The sequence below is a fragment of the Silurus meridionalis genome, chromosome 17 (genome assembly GCF_014805685.1).
Source record: "Silurus meridionalis isolate SWU-2019-XX chromosome 17, ASM1480568v1, whole genome shotgun sequence".
In the NCBI taxonomy this organism is placed as follows: Eukaryota; Metazoa; Chordata; class Actinopteri; order Siluriformes; family Siluridae; genus Silurus; species Silurus meridionalis.
This window is the reverse complement of record NC_060900.1, coordinates 2,045,994-2,066,675: the sequence shown is the minus strand read 5'-3', so window position 1 is coordinate 2,066,675 and position 20,682 is coordinate 2,045,994. Positions and strand designations below refer to the sequence as shown.

The following is a 20,682-nucleotide window of genomic DNA, read 5'->3' as shown; positions in this document are numbered from 1 at the left end:
ACACAGGCTAGAATGTGTGTGTGTGGTGGGACTGGAGGTTCTCTGGCATCAGGACAGAAGCTGGGTGTGAGGACTGCACAGCTGTGTCTTCATATGTGTGTGTGTGTGTGTGTCTGTGTCCCAGTGAGCATGGTAACACACACACACACACACACACTTGCCAGTCACAATCATGTGTATCTATAATGCAATAGAAATTGAGAATTCAAAGAAATAACTCAATCCAAATCATTTTATTTGGTTATTGGTGGTGGTAGGAAACCCAAAAGGTCCGAAATGACTTCTTCGACAGACTCCACGTTCTCCTGGGGGTTCCCTGGTGAGACAGAATCCAACCAGGGGTCTTTGGTCTGCCACAGGGACTTGCTCTAAATGAGGCTCCTGCTCAATGAGGTCTCAGGGCAAAACAACGTTTATTTTATAGAACAAGTCATTAAAAATGAGTGTGTGTTACAGTTAGCTGAGGCTTGGTGTGGAACAGGGTTCCATCGCTTCAGTGATGAACCTCTGATCTGGACTAGGGTCAGGAGTGAGATTAGAGTGCTCTAGAGAGAGAGAGAGAGAGAGAGAGAGAGAGAGAGAGAGAGAGAGGGGAGAGATGAGAGTGATAAAAGCAGAACACAAAAAAATGAGGTGACAGAGACAGACACACAGAGAGGATGGAAGAGAAAGCAACAATAGGTGAGATCTGGACAAACAAGAAGAGAACAAGGCAATAGCAGAGAGACAAACAGAGACAGACAGTGTGTGAGAGAGAGAGAGAGAGAGAGAGAGAAAGACAGGGTCAAACAGACAAAGAGAGAGACAGGGTTATAGAGACAGACAGAGACAAATATGGTTATAAAGAGACAGACAGACAAAGACAGGTTTATAGAGAGGCAGACAGACACAGACAGGGTTATTAAAGGACAGACAGACACAGGCAGTGTTAGAGAGAGAGAGAGAGAGAGACAGTGTTATAGAGAGACAGACAGATGTATAGAGACAGACAGACACAGACAGGGTTATTGAGAGACAAACAGATAAACAGACAATTAGAAAAATAGAAAAACAGAAAGAGAGCGGGGCCACAGACAGAGATAAGCAGATCTCCATGTTTTTTCGAAAGTTGATCAGCTGTAGCTTGTATGAAGTTCAGAATAAAAACGCCACCCACAGGATTGCCGTGTGTCTCACCGTAAAGCTCATGGGTGAAGTCCTGGGAGTCAAAATCTGAGTTTGGTGGGACTTCCCCCGTCTCCCTCATACCTCTCATCTGTGTTTAATATCTGCACACACACACACACACACACACACACACACACACACACACACAGTCCTCTACACAGAACAAGTGTTTGTGATCATGGGATGTTTCTGTGTGTGTGTGTGTGTGTGTGTGTGTGTGTTTGCTCTCACTCAGTGTACCTGATTGTGTTCTTTAATAGTAGTAGAGCTGCAGATGGTCATGTCCAGTTCTGACCTGGTTCCTCTACAGTGCTTTTTGTGAGAGAGTAGTGGATGAGTGCACCGGCTGTAACGCACCATCCTCTTTACACACGCCCGTATAGTGGGACCTGGGCATGTACACACACACACACACACACACACAATGTGACAGGGAATGCTTTCTTTATTGTGATGACTGAAAGCCATGCCATTTCCATGAAGAGGGACAGACCCACAAACCAGACCTTCACTGAGACTGACACAGAGGCCACACTTCCTTTATTGTGACTGACAAACAAAGAGGCCACGCCTACTTCATGGTGACTGACATACAGAGGCCACACCCGTCGACATTGTGATTGACACATACAGAGGTCACACTTTACCTGCACATTGTGGGCTGCAAATCGTTCGATCTGAGCTCGCTTTGGAACCAGGATAGGAGCTGCCAGTCTCTGGAATTCCTCTAGCGCCCCCTGGTGGTCTGAAGCCCTCAAGAGAGACGTGTCTCTTCCAGAGGTTTGGCTGTATTCTCAGTCTATCCCAGTCCGCGTCCTCCTCTGCTGTCTGCACAAATCCGGTAATAAAAAGCAAATTAGCCAAAAACACAATATTTTTTATCCAATTATAGTTACATTTAACTCTACAGACAAATATCAGTATTTTTCTGCCGATTTGTTCAAGCAGAACATAAAGACACGTCCTTCACCCTGCTGTGATAGACCTTTCTTTTACCTTGCTGTTCAAGGCAACAACTGTGGAAGATTTGTCTAAAACCCTGCTGTCTAAGGCTTGTCCTTCACCCTGACGTCTACGATAACAACTGTAAAAGACCCCTCCATCACCTTGCTATCCAGTTTGTAAAGTGAAGCCGGTGCCTCCTGGCTCGCTGTCCTGATGGCTCTCTCTTGAACGCTGTGAAAAATGACGGGTCTGTTCTTCAACAGGAACGCACTCGGGTCACTCAGGAGTTTGGTGCCGTCTCCTGCACCTGCCTCCAGCTGAGCTGCAGACACTGACTCGGCCTGCTGGCTGGAGTGAAATCTCACGGGTGAATGGAAGAGCTGAAAGCGCACCCTCTTCTTCGTCGTTCCTTCACGGTTCTAATGGAGAGGAACCGTATCAGGCAGGACGTTTCAATGTCACAACTATGGCTTAAAGATCGGATCGGATTTACTCACCGATGCAGACGTGGTGTGTGTGTGAGCAGCCGGGAGGCAGAATAACTCCTTTATGGTGCAGCGTGGAACTTCTGAGCTGATGCTTAAAAAACAGAATGAAGAAGGTACCTCCTTTGATTAGCATTTGATTAGTTCTTATCCATTATTATTACTGTATTATTGCTAGTTTCTCAGCCATGTCCTGAATGTCACCTTTTAGAACACTGAGGGTTGTGATGGGGATTCGGGACCCACAACATTAAAGATGGGGATCTACACGATGAGCCAATCAGAGGGGGGATGTGAGCTGTGCGATCCTTTTAAACACAACCAACACACCTGGTCACTCAATGCTCTCACAGTCCACAGAGCACATTCATTGACCTTTGACCTACATTTACAGCTTTGTTTCTGGTGTGGGATTCAGACGGTGCTGAAGTGATCGCTGGGAAACACGGATTTTTGCTGTGTGTAAAAAAGAGCAACGTTTAGAGGCAAAAAACAAACTTTTAATCTTTTAACCCGTTTAATCAAATATAGTCTGAATATTTTTTTTTACATTTTCTAGAACAGTGTTTAATTCACAGAGAATAGAAAATTCAGACTGAATAATCAAAACGTGACTCAACAGCAAGAAATTTCAAGAATATATAAATATACAACAAAACGACTTATATAATGGCGTTTGCCTAACGAAATCAAAACATGAAACGAACATTAAATTAGTGTCTGATTCAGTTGTAATTCTCAAATTAATCAGATGTTCATTTCAGTATAAAATCTTGGTATCTGAATAACTCACGTTTTCGTGTCGGTGTCTTTCTGTAGAGGTTCCACCTCTGAGTTCATTCCGCTCAGATTTCTTCTGTCTGGCCTCACAGGTCTCATTCTCTTTCCTGCCCACTCAGAGACGTCCACTACGGTCAGACGTGGCGAACTTTCTGCAGATCAAAGGACATTTTAAATGCCTGCCTTTTTAAAGGGTGCAATCTGAGCATTTTAAAAGTCTAATTGGGATTTGCTGTGATTAACACAAAGTGGAACACAACAGCAACAGCAACAACATTAAACCAGTTCAGAACTATTTCTTGAACAGCTACAGAAAGGACGGCTTCATGAGAAAATATAAGCACCGCAATTCAGGAATTAAACATTAGAGGTCGACCCTGATGCATCGGTTTTGTTTAACAATAGTTAATTGCTGGAATTTTCAGCAAAAATCCATACACAGTTTTTCCGGGTTGCTGGAGCAGCTGAGAAGATTCGCCGTCATTACACAGTACAAGAGCGGCCTCTAGAGGCGAATCACTGATATCACATGCTGCATGTTGAAGTGTTTTTTTTATTCTTTTTGGATGGAACTGTTTTTATTTATTCGGAGTGTATCAGTTTAAATGCATGTATTTTATATTGTTAAATAATTATTATTACTATTATTAATTAATTAATTACTTATTATTTTCCTAATATATTTGTATTTATATCATTAATCACATTTTCAGTATTTAATTTTTTTTTTGTAAAAAAGATCAGTACTATTTTACATGGTGTGTGTGTGTGTGTCAATAGTGACTGTCAATAATGTGAATCAGAGACTTCAGTTCACCATCAACGCTGGCGTGGTGTTTAGTTGGCACACCGACTCCACGGCGATACGCGCCCGTAGCGATGCGTCGCTCTGTCTCCCAGCAGCATGGGTGTGGACATAGAGGCCATAAACAGTGAACCCCATCCAAATGTTCTTCACCACCAAAGCTCTGCATGCTGACATCACTGAAATACAGCGAGATGTTTGATTAACTGCATGACAGGCGTGTTCATTTGTTTCAATGCAACAAACTCGCTAATGTAACGAGATTAAGATTTATTTTGACTAAACAAACGTATACATGTCCAGATGTTCTTTATTTTCATTGAAAAAAAACCCTTCCTTAGTAGGAAAGCACCCAGACAGTTCGTTTCTCCAGACATTCAGCTGAAATACTATATTTCTTTCCAATCTACTTCATCCCAGAGCAGGTTAATAGGATTTAGGTGCAGTGACTGGGCAGCTCGTTCCATGATAGATATCACTTCAGACGACTGTTTGCTCTCTAAACAAGGCTTACAGAGCTCTTCAACATACTCAGTCCAGAAGAAAATTGCATGGTGTTGAAGTATGGAACAGGAGACATGTTGGTTTACTTTCCGGAATAGGTCTCCAACCTTCCCTGCTCCAAAACAACACAAAACCTTATGCATTCACCTTCATGTGTGAGTGTGTTGGCGAGGCGGTCTGATCACATCTTCTCATCTGTTCTCCAGACGTTCCTCAATTAGAGACAAAAATGTCACATTCGTACCCCACAGAACCTTCAGTCTTTCACTGTCCAATTCTTGTGTTTTTGCCTTTGAGTTCCAAACAAAAGGAACATGCATGTGTCTCAAAACTGTGCATTTCTAAACTTTTCACTGCTGTTAGAGGAATAAAACATGCAAGAACATTTGGAAAACAAACAATCAACTCTGGCATGAGAAGTGTGACTTTGCTCATTACATCACAAATAATCACTGATTATTTTCCTGTACGACCCTAAGAGCGATTTATTCCTTATTTAACATTAAATACATAATTCACTAAATATAATAAATATTAAGTTGTGGATGATGTTGAGTCAAACACATCATATTGCTTTTATAATACTTTGGATACTTATACAGACACAGATAATATTATATTAATCCTTGTTTTAATGTTTTAACAGACTGCATAAACACAGCAGAAAACACCAATTTCGGATTCAACACTACAGATTTGCCAACTAATTAATGAATTACAATCAAAATTCCGTTGCTTAGCAACAAGCTTGCTACACCAATACAACTAATACAACTAATAACTAACAAACCTTGCTGAATACCAACTATGATAATTGCCACACGTCCTGACACATAATAAATTGTGATCCAAAAATGTAAAAATATAATGTAAAGCACTACTTGAACCTCATGAAGGAGTCCCGCGTGCACACAGCTTCAGCTCTAATGTCTGCGTGTCCGTGTGCGCGTGTAGTTATGGCTTTACGGTAATCAATAATCATTAATAGCAGTAATAGTAGTGATTTCCTTTATTGTGTTTTGTTGTATTTTTTTCTTAGAGACGGTTTATTTGTTTTAATTAGACATGAAATCTTAATAAAACAGTGTTGATTTCGATAGTGTTTTCTTTTTACTCCATAATTATTTATAAGGATTATTTTTTTGTGCTATTGTGCCTGAATTGTGTAGCTCCCAAATGTAATATTATATGCTGCAATATTTTTGAGTACCATCCCTGCTTGTTTATATGTGCATTTGTTATAAATAATTAGTTGGTTTATTATATATGTATATATTTTGTATATAAAACCAGACAACGCGGCTCCCGGGGGTGATTACAGTAAACCTCAGAATATACGCGCACTCTAAAGTGTGTCTCGGCATCAGGTGGAAGGTCAGCTGATCAGTGGAAACCGGAAGTTCGAAAGGAAGTTAAGCTTCCTTGGTTCTGATCCAGTGTTGATTCTGGTCGCTTTATTTACTTCTTAATGACGTGATTTTAAGGTGTTTTCTGATTTAATGTGTATGTGACGGTTATCTGGGGACGCAGACCGGAGACATGTTCGCTGCTGATGATGAAGACGGAGATTTCACGTCTCCTACAGGAGGGTAAGAGACACTTTACCTCCACAAATCGAAACTAATTTCAGATGATTGAGAGATGTTTAAACATTGAAGGATTGTGTATTTTTTAATTATGAATAGTGTAATTTTTTTTCTATGGCTAGTTCTGCTAGCACTTTCATAAACCCGGACACTAAAAGCTGTCGGATAAATCGATTGAAAGTTACTTCCTGTTGATATCCGGTTTAAACTGTCAGTTTTCTTGAAAATATATAACTTGATTTGTTCGTTTTATATATAATTAATCTTTTAATCCCTGCATTTCATGTGTATTAACTGTGCACATGATCTGTCACGTGACCTCAGGTCACTCGAAACACCCCTTCGTGAAATGCCTTTTTTTTTTTTCTTCATTTTTATTTATTTATTATTTTTTATTATTGTATCTATCAGTCTAATTGTTCTGGGTAAAATTATTTTAATATTAAATAATAATCTGACCATTATAAGAAAACTGTCTGTCTGATTGCTGAATGTTCTGCATTGAATTTAGTTTTGAATAGTGAGGCTTTATTATTATTATTATTATTATTAATATTAATATTATTATTAATGAATTGTTTGAACCAGCGTTTTACTTTTCAATCATTGCAAAAAATAACCGAAATAATTATTTAAAGTGTAGATCCAGATTTGTGTAGGTTGTAGAAATCGCTGGCACGTTTTCTTGAAATTGTTAAATAATAATAATAATAATAATAATAATAATAATTAAACCATGGCATAATGAAATAATTGTTGAGAATGCTTTAGGTCTAGGTCTAAAGCTAGTTAAATTTTTTCTCTCTCTCTCTCTGTGTGTCTGTGTGTCTGTGTGTCTGTGTGTGTGTGTGTGTGTGTGTGATCACAGGGCGAAATTAGCCTCTCTGTTCAGCTTGGACCAGACGGCTGGACAGGCCAATGAGTCGTTCCAGTACACGGCCCCCAAACAGCCTCGTAAGAGCTCAGGTAATGTCTCATCTTTACAAAAAAACTTCAATGGGGAAAAACTTAAAAAAAAAAAAAAACACTGTTCTGCAGGATTACAGACAGACAGACAGACAGACAGATAGATAGATAGATAGATAGATTATTTATTGTAATTGCACAGGGTACAACGAAATGAAATGTCAGTCCTTATGGTGCCTTAAAATATAATAAAGAATAAAAAAAAAATGTCAATTTTTATTATGAAGGTATTGCACATTTAATCAATTAGTTTTTATACAGATTGTAAGTGGGAATAAATAAATACGAGGCAGAAGTGTATAAACGTAAGTAGGGCTGCTGCTATCGATTATTTTAGTAATCAAGTTTTCTACGTTATTCCATCGAGTAATCGAGTAATCGAGTAAGAAGTGTTTTTTCTTTATTAAAGGGCAACACTAAATATACACAAGAAAATAATACATTTCTCTTCAAATTAAAGCAATTTGTTTCCTATTTGGAAAAATGAAAATTTCTATTGCAAAATTTGCATATCTGTGAAAACTAAACACTATTTAATGAATTAAATTGCCATATTTAATCAAAATGCAAAGAAATTATCCCAAACTTTTTGGAAACTCTGTTGTGTTCTTTGCCTGAATCATCTTCTCACCCTTTCCCATTCCTCCATTTTTTTCAATCTGCAGCGTCTTCTGTCTTACCTGTCCAGCACGCTCCGGAGTATAGCAGGCGGCGCGTCAGTAATAATGGTCCGTGTGGAAACACAGTGCTCAGTGTAAAGTTTAATGGACTAAACGAAACATTTTTTATTCAACTTACTCGAGTTACTTCGAGGAAATGTTTCAGCCCTAAACACGTGTGCGTAGTGCATATAGACTCGACCATTCTTGGTGTTTGTTGGTGTTCAGCTCTCTCATGGCTCAGGGAGGTGTTGATAATCATCTGAAGGGATTTCCTGTCTGCTTTGGAGCAACCGGTATAACATACAGTGCTACAGTATGTCCAAACACTTTCAATAGAGCAGCGATGTTAAGACCTTCTTTAAGAGTGCTGTAGTGTTTGTAGTCCAGGTTTATTCATTAGTGTTTATTCTTCGAGAGAGAGAGGCTTGTGAGCTGAGCGCTAGCAACCAGATTACTTCTGATCTGCTGGAAGGATGGAACGATAAAAAGAGTTAAAAAGAGTTTAGATTAAAATATAAAAATATTTCACTAGCGTGAAAAAAGAGGCACAAATGAGACAGAGAGAAATGTCTGAGGGAAATCACAGCCGTTTGTCCTGAGTGGGAAGTTTGTCACTTTTCACTGATGCAAATCATTTAGTTCACCAGCAAATGTCGACTCTCGTGACCCCCAAATGATTCATTTTCTTTTGGCTTTCTTAAACCCACCGTGTGGCTGTGATCGTTCCTCGTGATTCAGTGAGTCAGCAGCTCAAAAACATAAAATTAAGATGTTTCTGTGGAAGAAGAAAAATGGCTCTTTTTGAAACGAATCGACTCGTGACGAACGAATGAAACCAAATGCTGGTTGAAAGAGTCGACTCGTCTAAAAAACGAGTCATTTAGATCTGGTGTGTATGTGTTACAGGTCCACCTTCTCAGAAAGCCGCTCCTCCACCCGGTTCACCTGCGGTGCTTTTCGCCACGGCCGTACACGCGTACAGATAGTGAGTGTTGATTTTCATCATCATCCTCATCATCATCATCAGCGTAGCACCAAAGCCTCAGTTTTATGCACTTTATATCTATTTGCATTATAAAATAAATCACAAAATCCCAATTAATCTTATTTATATGTAAATCAGTCTTATTTATGCAAATCTTAATTGATCCATGTAAATATGAATCTATTTTATTAATATATCAATATTTTAAATTATTTATATAATCGATTAGAATTACACTTTCACTTTTCATAACAGCATGAGACCGTTAATATTTTGTCAGATTTAGAGAAAGAATAGCGTGTGGGAGTGTCGGTGTAAACCCTGATGCTTGTCGTTTCAGTGTTAACGGACAGTACGTGAAGCAAGGCAAGCTGGGAGCTGCGGTGTTAGGAAACCACACCAACAAGGAGGTGGGTGTAAAGCAGATGTTCCCAACCATCGGGTCATCAAGGACATCAAGGAGCTGCTTGCACATTAACTCCTCTAAAATATATCCAAGTTCGATTTCTATAGTATTGTCCATCAGAAGATACTAAAATGGTTGCTAAAATGTGAGGGGTGCACTTACTTTTGGGAGATACTATATATACACGGTACCAGTCAAAAGTTTGGGCATTCCATCTCCTTCAGTGTTTTTTCGTTTTATTTTTTTAATATATTTTAATTTGTATGAATACTGAAGAAAGAACACGTCTGGAATTATGTAAATCAAAGTCGTGTTTTCGAAACCCATTTACCCATTGATATGTTTAAAACTTCAAAGTCGCCACCTTTTGCTTTGATGTCAGCTTTGCACACGCTCGGCGTTCTCTCAGTCAACCTCAAGCAGCGCCGATTATACGCTGAATATTCAGCATATACTGTAGAGTTATCAGAGGTGTTGAGTGCTTGTTGGCTGCTTTTCCTTCGATTTAGACTGGGTGATTGTAGCAAGGTGTGTTTGTGGTCGTTGTCCTTTTGGAAAACAAAAAACAGTCCCACTGAGGGCAAACCGGATGGGATGGCATGTCGCTGCACAATCTTCTGCCATTTTTTTAAATATTTTTGCACGTTTCTTGTCTCTAATTGGATTTTTTTTTAAGGATGAGACTGTAATTAATATTCGTCCCTCTTCCCGTCTCTGTCTCTTCTGCAGTATAAACTCCTCTTGTACGCCAGCCAGCAGAAACCAGTGACTGCGGCCAGGATTCACCCGGCTTTCTCCTTCACTGTGGGTTTTCTCTACTTTACCCTTCTGATAACTTTAAATCCCCCCCACAGTGTTCCTGCCTTCTCATCCGCTCTGGTTTCCCATTTCAGGTCCAGCCAAGTAACTACTGCACCTTTTATGATGATCAGCGGCAGAACTGGTCTCTCATGTTCGAGTCGGAGAAAGCAGCCACAGATTTCTGCAAAGAGGTGCGCTTGGGTGTTTCCTTTGTTTGTTTGTTTGTTTGTTTGTTTTATATGATGCACAGTGCCCTCTGCTGGAGGCTTCTTGTGTAGTTTTTGACATAGCAGATGGACCAGATGTTTGGTATCGTAATGTATATATCTTTTACATTTTATTTACAAGGTCGCTAAGAAAAGTGTCTCACTCCAAATACTTTTAAACATTTCATTAATATAATATTTAATGATATTTTTCCACCCCACCCTGAGCGCCGCCTCCTTTGAAGTTACATTTGTAAATATAGACGACGATGATGAACTTTGGAGACTTTTGGTGTCAAGTTTTGGTTGAGAAATCCAAACATCCGTGCCGGGCATCTGCGTTGAAGAAGGTGGAGAAGCTTTGTAAATTAGACGTTTCTCATGTGCGTTATTTCAGGTGTGTCTGGCTAAAGCGAACTGCTCTTCTCCTCTGGACATGCCGATGATTCAGGACCTGGTTCTTGGGGAGGGTCAGGGTGTGGACAACGGAGATTCTCTGGAGGTAGCTTACAGCGGCTGGCTGCTGCAGAACCACACCATCGGCCAGGTAGGATCCCAAAGTGGTTTAATGTATGAAAATTAACAGGTTACATGAATATGCATTGATATGCAAATTTGGGAACTCCCATAACACCTCCCACTTTTTGGCAAAAGTGATATTGTTGCGCACAAATATAACGGCTAAACGTTTTACAGTCCCGTGTTGTCCTCTAATCTCTAATGCGACAAGATCCGATTCATCTTGTTAAGCAAACAGCGTCTGTTCGCTTATGTACATGTTTTATTTCTGTCTCCAGATGTTTGACTCTAATCTAAATAAGGACAAGTTTCTGAGACTGAAGCTCGGTGCTGGAAAAGTCATTAAGGTGAGCAGGAACCGGAGAATCCATCAGCTAGGATGAGGGTTCGGCTGCATGTTAATTGCAAGTTCTCTCTCAGGGCTGGGAGGAGGGCATGCTGAACATGCGTAAAGGAGGACGGCGTCTCCTCGTGATTCCTCCGGCTCTGGCGTACGGATCGCAGGGCGTCCCGGGGCGAGTCCCTGCAGACAGCACTTTGGTGTTTGAGGCTGAAATTCGCAGGGTGAGAGACGATAAAACTTAGTGTATGCTTTCAATATTAGGAAGGAAATGATTGAAATATCATTGTGTGTGTGTGTGTGTGTGTGTGATTGTTCAGGTGAAGTTTGTTAAAGAAGCCGGACCCGAGAAGACCCCCCTGAGCTCCAGGGACACCACTGCTCCCTCCCCTGCCCCCAGCTTGGAGAGTCTGGGGCCCGATCCAACCTCAGCAGCCAGCAGAACGGGGTACGAGCAGCACGGGGCTGCAGAGGTTCCGGTCCAAATCGAGAAATCGGTGCTTTATGTCTCATATAAGATGCTATAAATGTATAATAATTGTTTGTTAATGTTTTTGATTTTTCAGTGAACCACCATTGAGAGCTAAATCCAACTCATTGAGTGAACAGCTGGCAGTGAGTTTCCTCCTCATTCTTCACTTTCAGACACTAGTTTACACTTTCTGCTAATATTTGGCTGATGGTAAATGATGCTAATACGCTGTTCGAGACCAGGTCCAGTTTCAGTTCCATTATTCTACATGAAGCCTAATAATCTTCTGGAGAGCAAAATCTGATGAAATATTAGATTAGAGTATCTGAATCGGAATCTGAATTCAATTTCCGATTATAAATATCTGATTTAATTGTAAAATATAAGAATTGCCAATTTTCGTATGTCTTTGGATTTTGGTTCCAGATAACTGACATTCCAGTGTCGGAAACCGTGAGTAGCTTTGGGTTTTACGTCGAACGAACCTTTTTTCGCTGATCTTTCGGAGCTGCTTTCCAAAACTGAATCCACGAATCCGTATAGATTGTTTATATTTGAGTCTCGAATTTACCAACGGCTTTCACTCTCTTCCAAATCTGGATTTTCACGTTCTTTTCACACAGATCTTGGAATCTGGATATGTTTGCATTTCAAATTCAGATTGGAGGAAATTTTCAATTATACATTTCTGGAAAATTTCCTGGAAACCTTCTATGAGAACTTCAACATTCATCATTTCATCATTTTGGAAGTTGACCATGAATTTCTGAAATTCTATGGGAATCTATTAGAAATTTGAGGAAATTTATATAAACTGTTTCATATACAAACATAAATATAAACATTTTGTTTGGTCATACACTGACATGCATTCAAACTAATACAGATGAAATTTTTTACTTTGTTTCAATTGTTTCAAAAAACAACTTTTAAACCAAGATTATTGATATTTCGACATAATTTTGTGTGCAGTATTCTAGAATGCACAGTAGGGGGCGTGGTCTAGTGTGCTGTGTGCATGTGATTGATGGATTGAATTCCAATGGAAAGTTTCCAGTATTGAAAATTCCCAGAATTTTGCAACCTTAGCGTCAAAGTTGGACGAGAACATATGTTTTTTTTTTCTCCTCAGAATCCAGACGCGACCAAAGCCAAGCTCATCTCCCGCATGGCCAGAATGGGTCAGCCCATGCTTCCCTTCCTCGCCGGCCCAGCATCATCTCCTTCACAAGCCGAGTCCAGCGACTCCGAACTGGAAGTATGAACGTTTATAAAAAGAAAACTGAACTTTATTCATTTTCTAATCTGCATTATAAACTGCCGCTGTGACGTGTCCCATAGGACCCGAGTGTGTCCCGATTGAAAGAGCGTCCTCCTGCACCCTCGCCTCAGCCTGTCCACCTCACCACTGGACCTTCAGCCTCGCTACAGGGTAAACACACATCTCACACACACTTCCTCACGTTCCTGCTTCAGTAGCACTTCCCTTAGCTATGTAGCGGAGTGTTTCATGAACCATGTCTCCTCATATCCTCTGTCTTCTCCAGCAGCCGGCTTTATGCCTGTTTCTATGGCAACAGCCAGTCCCCAGCCTGTCATGCACGTCGCAGGTCATGGCTTCCAGGTGAGGAGTACATTGGATTACGCACACACACACACACACACACACACACACACACACACACACTCACACACACACACAAACACATTTTTTATGTGAGTACAATTTTATGTCTTACGTTTTATCTGCTTTTGGTTACATTTAACATTCCTGGTATCACTTAGGTTATAGCAGCTATATGCACTTGTTTTCCTTTTGCTAAATAGCTCTGGCTTTTTAGGATGTACATTGGAGACTCCTTCTATAATAGTGCTGTGTGTGTGTGTGTGTGTGTGTGTGTGTGTGTGTGTGTGTGTGTGTGTGTGTGTGTGTGTGTGTGTGTGTGTGTGTGTGTTTGTGTGTGTGTTTTTTTTAGCCGTACTCTTACAACCAGTCCACTACAACTCCCTCGCACTTACAACCAGTGGGACAGATTTACTCACAGACCGTGCCGTACCAGGGTAACCATCTCACACACACACACACACACACACACACACACACACACACACACACACACACAGGGGTAATAATGTGGAATGTCCACCAAAAACAGGAAGTGGTGATGTCACATCCTTTTTGATGACGGAAGCCCGGCAGCACAACACCGAGATCCGATTAGCTGTCGGCAAAGTGGGCGATAAAGTGGACCAGTTAGCCGCCAAGGTTAGAAATTCCATAACACCAAAGAAATGCACACAATCATATTTTTCGTTGTTCAAATATTCGTCAATGAATATGCAAATTACAGACATTCTCATAGTCCCTCCACTTTCTTATACTTGTGTCCTCATTTGCATATTGTAATATGATTGGTTGCTCTATGCTGTAGTGACACTCCGGATACATGTTTTTTTTTCTTTGACACCTTTTTTCATCCTATCAGGTAGAGGAGCTACACAAGCAGGGTGGGCTCTCTCTGGGATTGTCCACTGTCTCCATGGATACCGCGATGATCATGAGCACCATCCAGCGCATCATCCAGGTTTTATTATAAAAAAAATACAGCAATTAATCATGAAAATGTGCAAAATATGAATACATACGATTTTAATAAAAATGTCAATAAACTGAAGCAAAATTTAACACTCCAAATAAATAAAAAACATTTTAAAAAAAGCCCCTTCAAATGAACAGTGTGTGTCGTCAGTGATTCGCCTCTAGAGGCCACTCTCGTACTGTATAATGCAACCCGGAAAAACTATCAGCATGTATTTTTGACAGTAGTTCCAGCAATTAACTATCGGTGTTAATCATTTAGAAAAACAGACGAATCAGCCGACCTTTAATTTTGTTACACGGTGTGCATGTTTCTTTTTTCCTGTTTAGGAAAACGATTGCCTGAAGAAAGAGGTTTTCGAGAAGAGCTCACGCATTGAAGAGCAGAACCGCAAGATCGGAGAACTCATCAACCAGAACCAGAGGTTCCTTTGTTCTTTTTGACATCACTTTATTTTCCAATTTGTATTTCATTATGAATTCGAAATATTCTGGAATTAATATTTATAACCGGGACATTGTGTGTGTGTGTGTGTGTGTGTGTGTGTGTGTGTGTGTGTGTGTGTGTGTAGGTGCATGGAGCAGAGTAATATGCTGATGGAGCAGCGGAACGACACTCTTAAGAACTCAAGTGAACAGAACCAGGCCCGATTTCTGCAAGCGGAAAAGGAAAAGGTGCATACACACACACACACACACACACACAAAGCCACACTACACACTCTAACTCTATATACACTATTTAGTGTAACTCTTTAATACCAGACGCTCAAATAGAACCAGATCGATTCATCTGATCTGATCTGATTGGCTGAGGGTCAGTTTGGTGGTAGTGACTGCTTTCTTTTCCCAGCATGCACTGCCACTGGATGTGGGCAGGAACCAGGTGAGCTTCCTCATCCCTGCCATTTTCCCCCTCATCTGTTTCGCTTTCGCTTCTTTTTAGAAAGAAAAAAAAAATGCGTTTCTTCTATTTTTTTTCTTTTCTTTTATTTCTTTTTTGGTCCATCAGCGGCGAGTTCTTTTCATCCGACACACAGCTGTTCGTCACCGCGTCTTTAGTTTGGTCTCATTATCATCGTTTTCTCTGGTTTGTATGTGTTGGTGTTAAAGCGTGTGTGTGTGTGTGTGTGTTTGCGGGTTTGCAGGTGAGGCTGACGGACGAGCTGGCCATCTCTACAGCGCGGGTATCGGAGCTGCAGTTGGAGGTTACCGCACAACGTCAGAAAGCAGCAGCCCTGGAGTCCAGCCTGAGCGCCGCCCTGCAGGAGGGGCAGCAGCTCGGCGTCCAGCTCGCTGCCACAGAGAACCAGCTGCAAGGTGAGGAACGGTTTACCTCCTGCTGAGAACTCGCGACCGAGTGTTGGAATTCCACATGATGTTCAGAGCTCAATGTGTGTGCGTTTTAGAGATAAAGGAGACGGCCGAGCAGGCGCAGATGCAGTACAGAGTTGAGAAGCAGAAGCGGAAGGAGGTGGAGATGAAGCTGAGGAACCTGGACGAGGAGCTGCAGGACCTGAAGAGCGAGAAGGAGAGTCTGGAGAGGGTAAGCATGTCTTCATGTACACTCGCACCTGCTGTACATTTTTACTAGAACCTTTTTACTCACTGTGTGTGTGTGTGTGTGTGTGTGTGTGTGTGTGTGTTTAGACTCTGACAGACAGAAAGAGGAAGTGGCAGGCGGAGAGGCAGCGCTGCGATGAGGAGTTGGAGGAGGTAAGGAAGGCCACTCAGGTGGAGATGGACCAACTCCGGAGTCAACTGCGGAAAGCTCGTACCAACACTGATCAGGCGGCTGCTGAGCAGGTAGTGTGTGTGTGTGTGTGTGTGTGTGCGTGTGTGTGTGTGTGTTTGTTTGTTGCCTTCATCTTCTTCGAGTCTGTTTAAGATTCATACAAACATACACACAGTTCCTCAGTTCCACAGTAAAACACATTATGGTGTCAGTAAAATGAGCTCTGTGTGTGTGTGTGTGTGTGTGTGTGTGTGCGCACGCGCAGTTAGCACAGCTGCAGGCAGATGTGGAGCGGGAGTGGCAGGCGAAGTGTGAGAGAGCTCTGGCTTCAGCACAAGAACAACAGACCAGAGAGGTGACTGAACTCACAGAACAGAGAGACACACTGCAGCTCAAACTCACACAGCTCCAGGACAAGGTACACACACACACACACACACACAAAACATCCCTTCATCAGTTACACAGAGACCTCTCTCTCTCTCTCTCTCTCTCTCTCTCTCTCTCTCTCTCTCTCTCTCCATCTCCCTGTCTCTTTTTCATAATCCTTTGCCTCTCCCCCTCTCTCTTTTCCTCTTCCTCACAGTTCTCTGCTCTCAAGCATTCCAGAGAAGAGGAGGAGCAACGGTTACTACAGCAACAAGACCAGGGGGAGGAGCTTCAGGCCTGGCAAAAGAAGGTCAGACGGAGGAAACCGGCATGAAACATTTAAACCCCAGAAACTGAGCTGAAAAGAAAGTAAGTTTGTGATGAACTGATGAATAAACGAGTGAATGTGTTGCAGTGCTGTGAATTGGAGAAGAGGGCGGAGTCAGCGAGGCAGGAGGCGGAGACTCAGGTTTCAGAGCTACAGAAGAGACTGGCAGAGCAGAGACAACAAACAGACACTACGGGAGAGGTGACACACACACACACACACACACACACACACACACACACTGTACCAGAAACTATTGTACATCCAGCATCTTCACTGTTCCCTGTGTGTGTGTGTGTGTGTGTGTGTGTGTAAGCAGGTGAAGCGTGTGATGAATGGAGTGTTCCACTCTTTACGTGGGGAGTTCGAGCTCCATGAGACGTACACTGGAAGCGTGGTGCTCAGCGTCCTGGTCAACACCATCAAGGTGATGGGTTCACTTAAAATACACACACACACACACACTCCGAAGATACACCTGTTCTAACCCCAGGGAAAAGTCTGGCGCTCACTTCCTGTTTATTTCCACAGAACGTCACCCTGCAGCTGCTCTCAAGTTCCGAACCATCCTCGACCGAGAACAAGGAGAATGAGGAAGATGAAGAGGAGGAAGAGGAGGACAGGACAAGCCAAGTGCAGCACAAGGAGCAGGAGAACCACACAGAGGAGTTACATATGAATGGGAAGAACGAGGGTGTAGAAGAGGAAGAAAGATATGTACAAGTAACGGAGGAGAAGAGTAAAGAACCAGAGAGTGTGCACAAGGAGATAAGAGAGAGTGAACAGGAAGTCATCAGTAATAAAGAGGAAAAGAAGGATGAACAGGAAGTCATCAGTAATAAAGAAGAAAAGAAGGATGAACAGGAAGTCATCAGTAATAAAGAGGAAAAGAAGGATGAACAGGAAGTCATCAGTAATAAAGAAGAAAAGAAGGATGAACAGGAAGTCATCAGTAATAAAGAAGAAAAGAAGGATGAACAGGAAGTTATAGTAAGTGAAGAGGAAGAAAAAGGTAAACAGGAAGTCATCAGAGATGAAGAGGAAGTGAAATTTGACCAGGAAGCCGAAGGTGCTCAAGAGGAAGTGAATGAGACAGGAAAAGAATTTGATCTCCTGATCGAAGCAGGAGAGCTCGTGCATTCTGAGCCCACCACAGAGAATGATGTCATTCCCAAAGAAGATGTGACCTGCGTAGGTCGACTGGGTGACGTAGCACCTGAAGAGGAAGCGGTGACCAAGAGTGAAAGCACTTTGGGTCTGTCTGATGAAACAGAACCAGGTGAAACCGTTCACACCGGACCCCCGAAGAATCCCCCTCCACCCCCGAACCCTACGGAAGAGAACGGTACAGAAACGGCGTCACGGCCCAGCAGGTAGGCAGAGCGTTAGTGTTTCAACTGCCTGAATGTGCAACAGTCAGGTGTAGAAACCGGTTCAGTATTTTCTAAAAACCCAGCCTTAAATGTATTTTATCAACCACAGACGATCACCGACAAAAAAATGGCCACTTTCATATTCAAAAGTAGTTAAAAATGTAATAATCAGAACAAGCAGACATCAAGGAAACTGCTCGCTATCATAGACCCATGGTCAGTGTATCCAGTTTAGGATAATGTTGCAATGGAAAAAACTGTATGTGAGAACATGATTTAATCAGCAGCCCGAAACAACTCATTTTACTGAAACAGAAACGGCGAGCAGGACTGCTCACGAGTCAACTCACGAGATTGCGAACGAGTCGATTCACAAGTCAGATCACGAGTCAGCTCACAAATTTTTTCACAATTTCATTCACGAGTCAGATCATGAGATTGCTTATGAGTTGATTCACGAGTCAGATTATAAGATTGCTTAAGAGTTGATTCACGAGTCAGATCACGAGTCATTAAGCACAAACTCACCAACCCATGAAAACTCTTTAACATGAAGCAATGAATCGAACTAACCCCCACTTGTTCCAATTGCCCCCAACCCCTAGGAACTAACTTGTTTCAATATATGTAACTAAAAATAGATTAGAAAAAAGTAATTCTTTAATAGATGTAAATAACAAATTGCTGTAGTACAAGAGGAATAAAACACCCAAAATCCACTTAAAAACTGAATCGATTCTGGAATTAACTGCTAATGACTAACAATCAACTCCACCAACCCCTCCCTAATACCCCCCAAATACCCCTACCCCTTTAGCGATGGTGTAGTGTGAGTGATTAATTGTAATCATGCATCCTCTCGACTCCATGTCTGTCCTTGTCCTGTCCTTGTCCTGTCTGACGTTCCGTCTCAGTCCGTCCGAGCATGCAGATTCAGAAGAGCCGTTTTTCCAGAGCCCCGCCCCGACTAAACCCCCACCACTACCAACTGGTGAGGAAGATGATGAGGAAGAGGAGGAGGAGCTGGTGAGAAAGGAGCTTCATTGAGACACACACACACACACACACACACACACACACACACACACACACACACACCATGCCTGTCAAATTGTACTTCCTGTAACCAAACTCACCTCCAACTAACACTAACACAATTACTGAATATTATTCGTGTGAAGAAACCAATCAGGTGAGTTCTTTCAGGAGCCACGTGTACACGTTTTCACATCACGCTACGACGTAGTGACGTGAGATACGCTTTTATTGAAATGCGTACGTTTTAGCGATGGTGTTCTGTGATGACATCACGAAGGGAATTAACGTAAAAGATTAACATACAAACACACTGTATGGCCAAAAGTTTGTGGACACCCGACCATAAGATTTTCTTTTTAAACATCCCCATTAGAACTTATGGTTCCCAATTTGCTGTTATAAGAACCTTCACCCTTCTGGGAAGATGTTCCACTAGATTTTGTGGAGATTCATTGGGCCATAAGGGAGTTAGCAATGTCAAGTACTGATGTAGAGGTGAGGAAGTCTGCAGTGCAGATCACATTCATCCCAAAGGTCTATAGCAGGAGATCGTCCACTCCAAACCATGTATAGCAGATCTTCATGGAGCTCACTTTGTGCACAGGGGCATCGTCATGCTGGAGTAGTTCAAGTGCAGGCATAAACCAGCCATAAGGAAATGGTAGCGACTTTAGATGTGAGAGGAAAGATTTTCCAATTGGTTGTGAATGTGACTGTTGTGTCTGATTGGTCGTTAGAGTTTAAAAGGACGGCCCCCTCCCGCCCCTCTGTTTGGAGACGACAGCGATGATGACGATCTGGACTGGCTGAACTGACCTCATCCTCTACCAACAACCCAAACCACAATCGCCTGTCTCCTGGGTAACGGTTGGCACGGAAATCGAGAGGGCAGTAAGAGGAGCGAGACCGGATTCAGAAGCTCCTCCCCTTTTCCCACACTCATCATTTCTGAAGGACAGCAGCACATGACTGGAAATGCTTTTTTTTTTTCTTTTTTCTAGAACTCAATCACACATTTGTCTCTCAAATCAGTTGTAGCCTGAAACTTGACCATGAAATAATTACACGCTTTTTAAGACGTTTTAATGCGCCAGACGTCTCCGACTGCTCTGAATCAGGAGTTGGAAGGGCGATGTGGGTAATAACGCTCGTGTCAGAGTGAACGGTTTGTGTTCGTGAATAACGGAAAGCTAATCTGGATTAATGTAATAAAAGACGAGCTGGCTAAATCGTTCTGAAACTGTTTCCTGTCATGAAACGAAATCTAAACTGTTGGATCCACTTTTGGTATTGGTCGATTACATGCACATCGGCCACTGGGACTAACGATCACAAGCCACGCCTCCCTGTGGAGTTATTTCCTTAAAGAGCAAATGAGATTCATACTTGTTTAATCTGATTTATATTAATGCACTCATTCTAATGCATTCTATTTATAGTAACGGGGATTACAATTTGATTGTTAGAGGTTCTGGACATTTCGCCAAAATTTTTTAGTCTTCAAGAGAAAAAGGTTTGTTAAAGGCAAGTCTGAGAACTATAAATAGATGAAAAATTTTAAAAAAGTTCAAAAGGAATTCAACGCTGTTATAGATCATGGAATATTTTCCC

At 41.8% G+C, this 20,682-nt stretch overlaps 2 protein-coding genes across 11 annotated transcripts; one reads left to right on the top strand and one right to left on the bottom strand.

Annotated features, from left to right (window-relative positions):
* Positions 1 to 214: 214 nt before the first annotated feature.
* On the bottom strand, positions 215 to 5,730 carry LOC124399625. 4 transcript variants are annotated; one of them, XM_046870696.1, is made up of 12 exons: positions 5,574 to 5,595; positions 4,834 to 4,898; positions 4,195 to 4,361; positions 3,391 to 3,529; positions 2,984 to 3,053; positions 2,802 to 2,905; positions 2,610 to 2,691; positions 2,274 to 2,531; positions 1,815 to 1,995; positions 1,408 to 1,556; positions 1,177 to 1,268; positions 215 to 545 (listed from the first exon to the last, which is right to left on the bottom strand). In XM_046870696.1, exons 3-11 carry the CDS (start codon positions 4,349 to 4,351, stop codon positions 1,206 to 1,208), a joined length of 1,203 nt encoding a protein of 400 aa, XP_046726652.1. In that variant the 5' UTR covers positions 4,352 to 4,361; positions 4,834 to 4,898; positions 5,574 to 5,595; the 3' UTR covers positions 215 to 545; positions 1,177 to 1,205. The 4 variants fall into 4 exon arrangements, with proteins under 4 accessions (XP_046726652.1, XP_046726650.1, XP_046726651.1 ...); XM_046870694.1 differs by lacking the exon at positions 4,834 to 4,898 and having other exon boundaries at positions 5,574 to 5,730; XM_046870695.1 differs by lacking the exon at positions 4,834 to 4,898 and having other exon boundaries at positions 215 to 316; positions 5,574 to 5,730.
* Positions 5,731 to 6,058: 328 nt separating this feature from the next.
* fkbp15b (FKBP prolyl isomerase family member 15b) lies at positions 6,059 to 20,311 on the top strand. Of its 7 annotated transcripts, XM_046870687.1 has the most exons (31): positions 6,059 to 6,275; positions 7,141 to 7,238; positions 8,807 to 8,885; positions 9,226 to 9,295; positions 10,021 to 10,095; positions 10,185 to 10,283; positions 10,696 to 10,845; positions 11,096 to 11,164; positions 11,238 to 11,381; positions 11,478 to 11,605; positions 11,724 to 11,772; positions 12,056 to 12,082; positions 12,762 to 12,887; positions 12,971 to 13,061; positions 13,177 to 13,253; positions 13,606 to 13,690; positions 13,786 to 13,895; positions 14,116 to 14,214; positions 14,559 to 14,653; positions 14,801 to 14,903; positions 15,377 to 15,548; positions 15,638 to 15,774; positions 15,879 to 16,034; positions 16,229 to 16,381; positions 16,550 to 16,642; positions 16,748 to 16,861; positions 16,977 to 17,087; positions 17,192 to 17,476; positions 17,516 to 18,033; positions 18,948 to 19,059; positions 19,809 to 20,311. In XM_046870687.1, the coding sequence occupies exons 1-31, from the start codon at positions 6,226 to 6,228 to the stop codon at positions 19,884 to 19,886; spliced, it is 3,753 nt and encodes a 1,250-aa protein (XP_046726643.1). In that variant the 5' UTR covers positions 6,059 to 6,225; the 3' UTR covers positions 19,887 to 20,311. The 7 variants fall into 7 exon arrangements, with proteins under 7 accessions (XP_046726643.1, XP_046726644.1, XP_046726641.1 ...); XM_046870685.1 differs by having other exon boundaries at positions 6,060 to 6,275; positions 13,180 to 13,253; positions 17,192 to 18,033; XM_046870683.1 differs by having other exon boundaries at positions 6,060 to 6,275; positions 17,192 to 18,033.
* Positions 20,312 to 20,682: the final 371 nt, after the last annotated feature.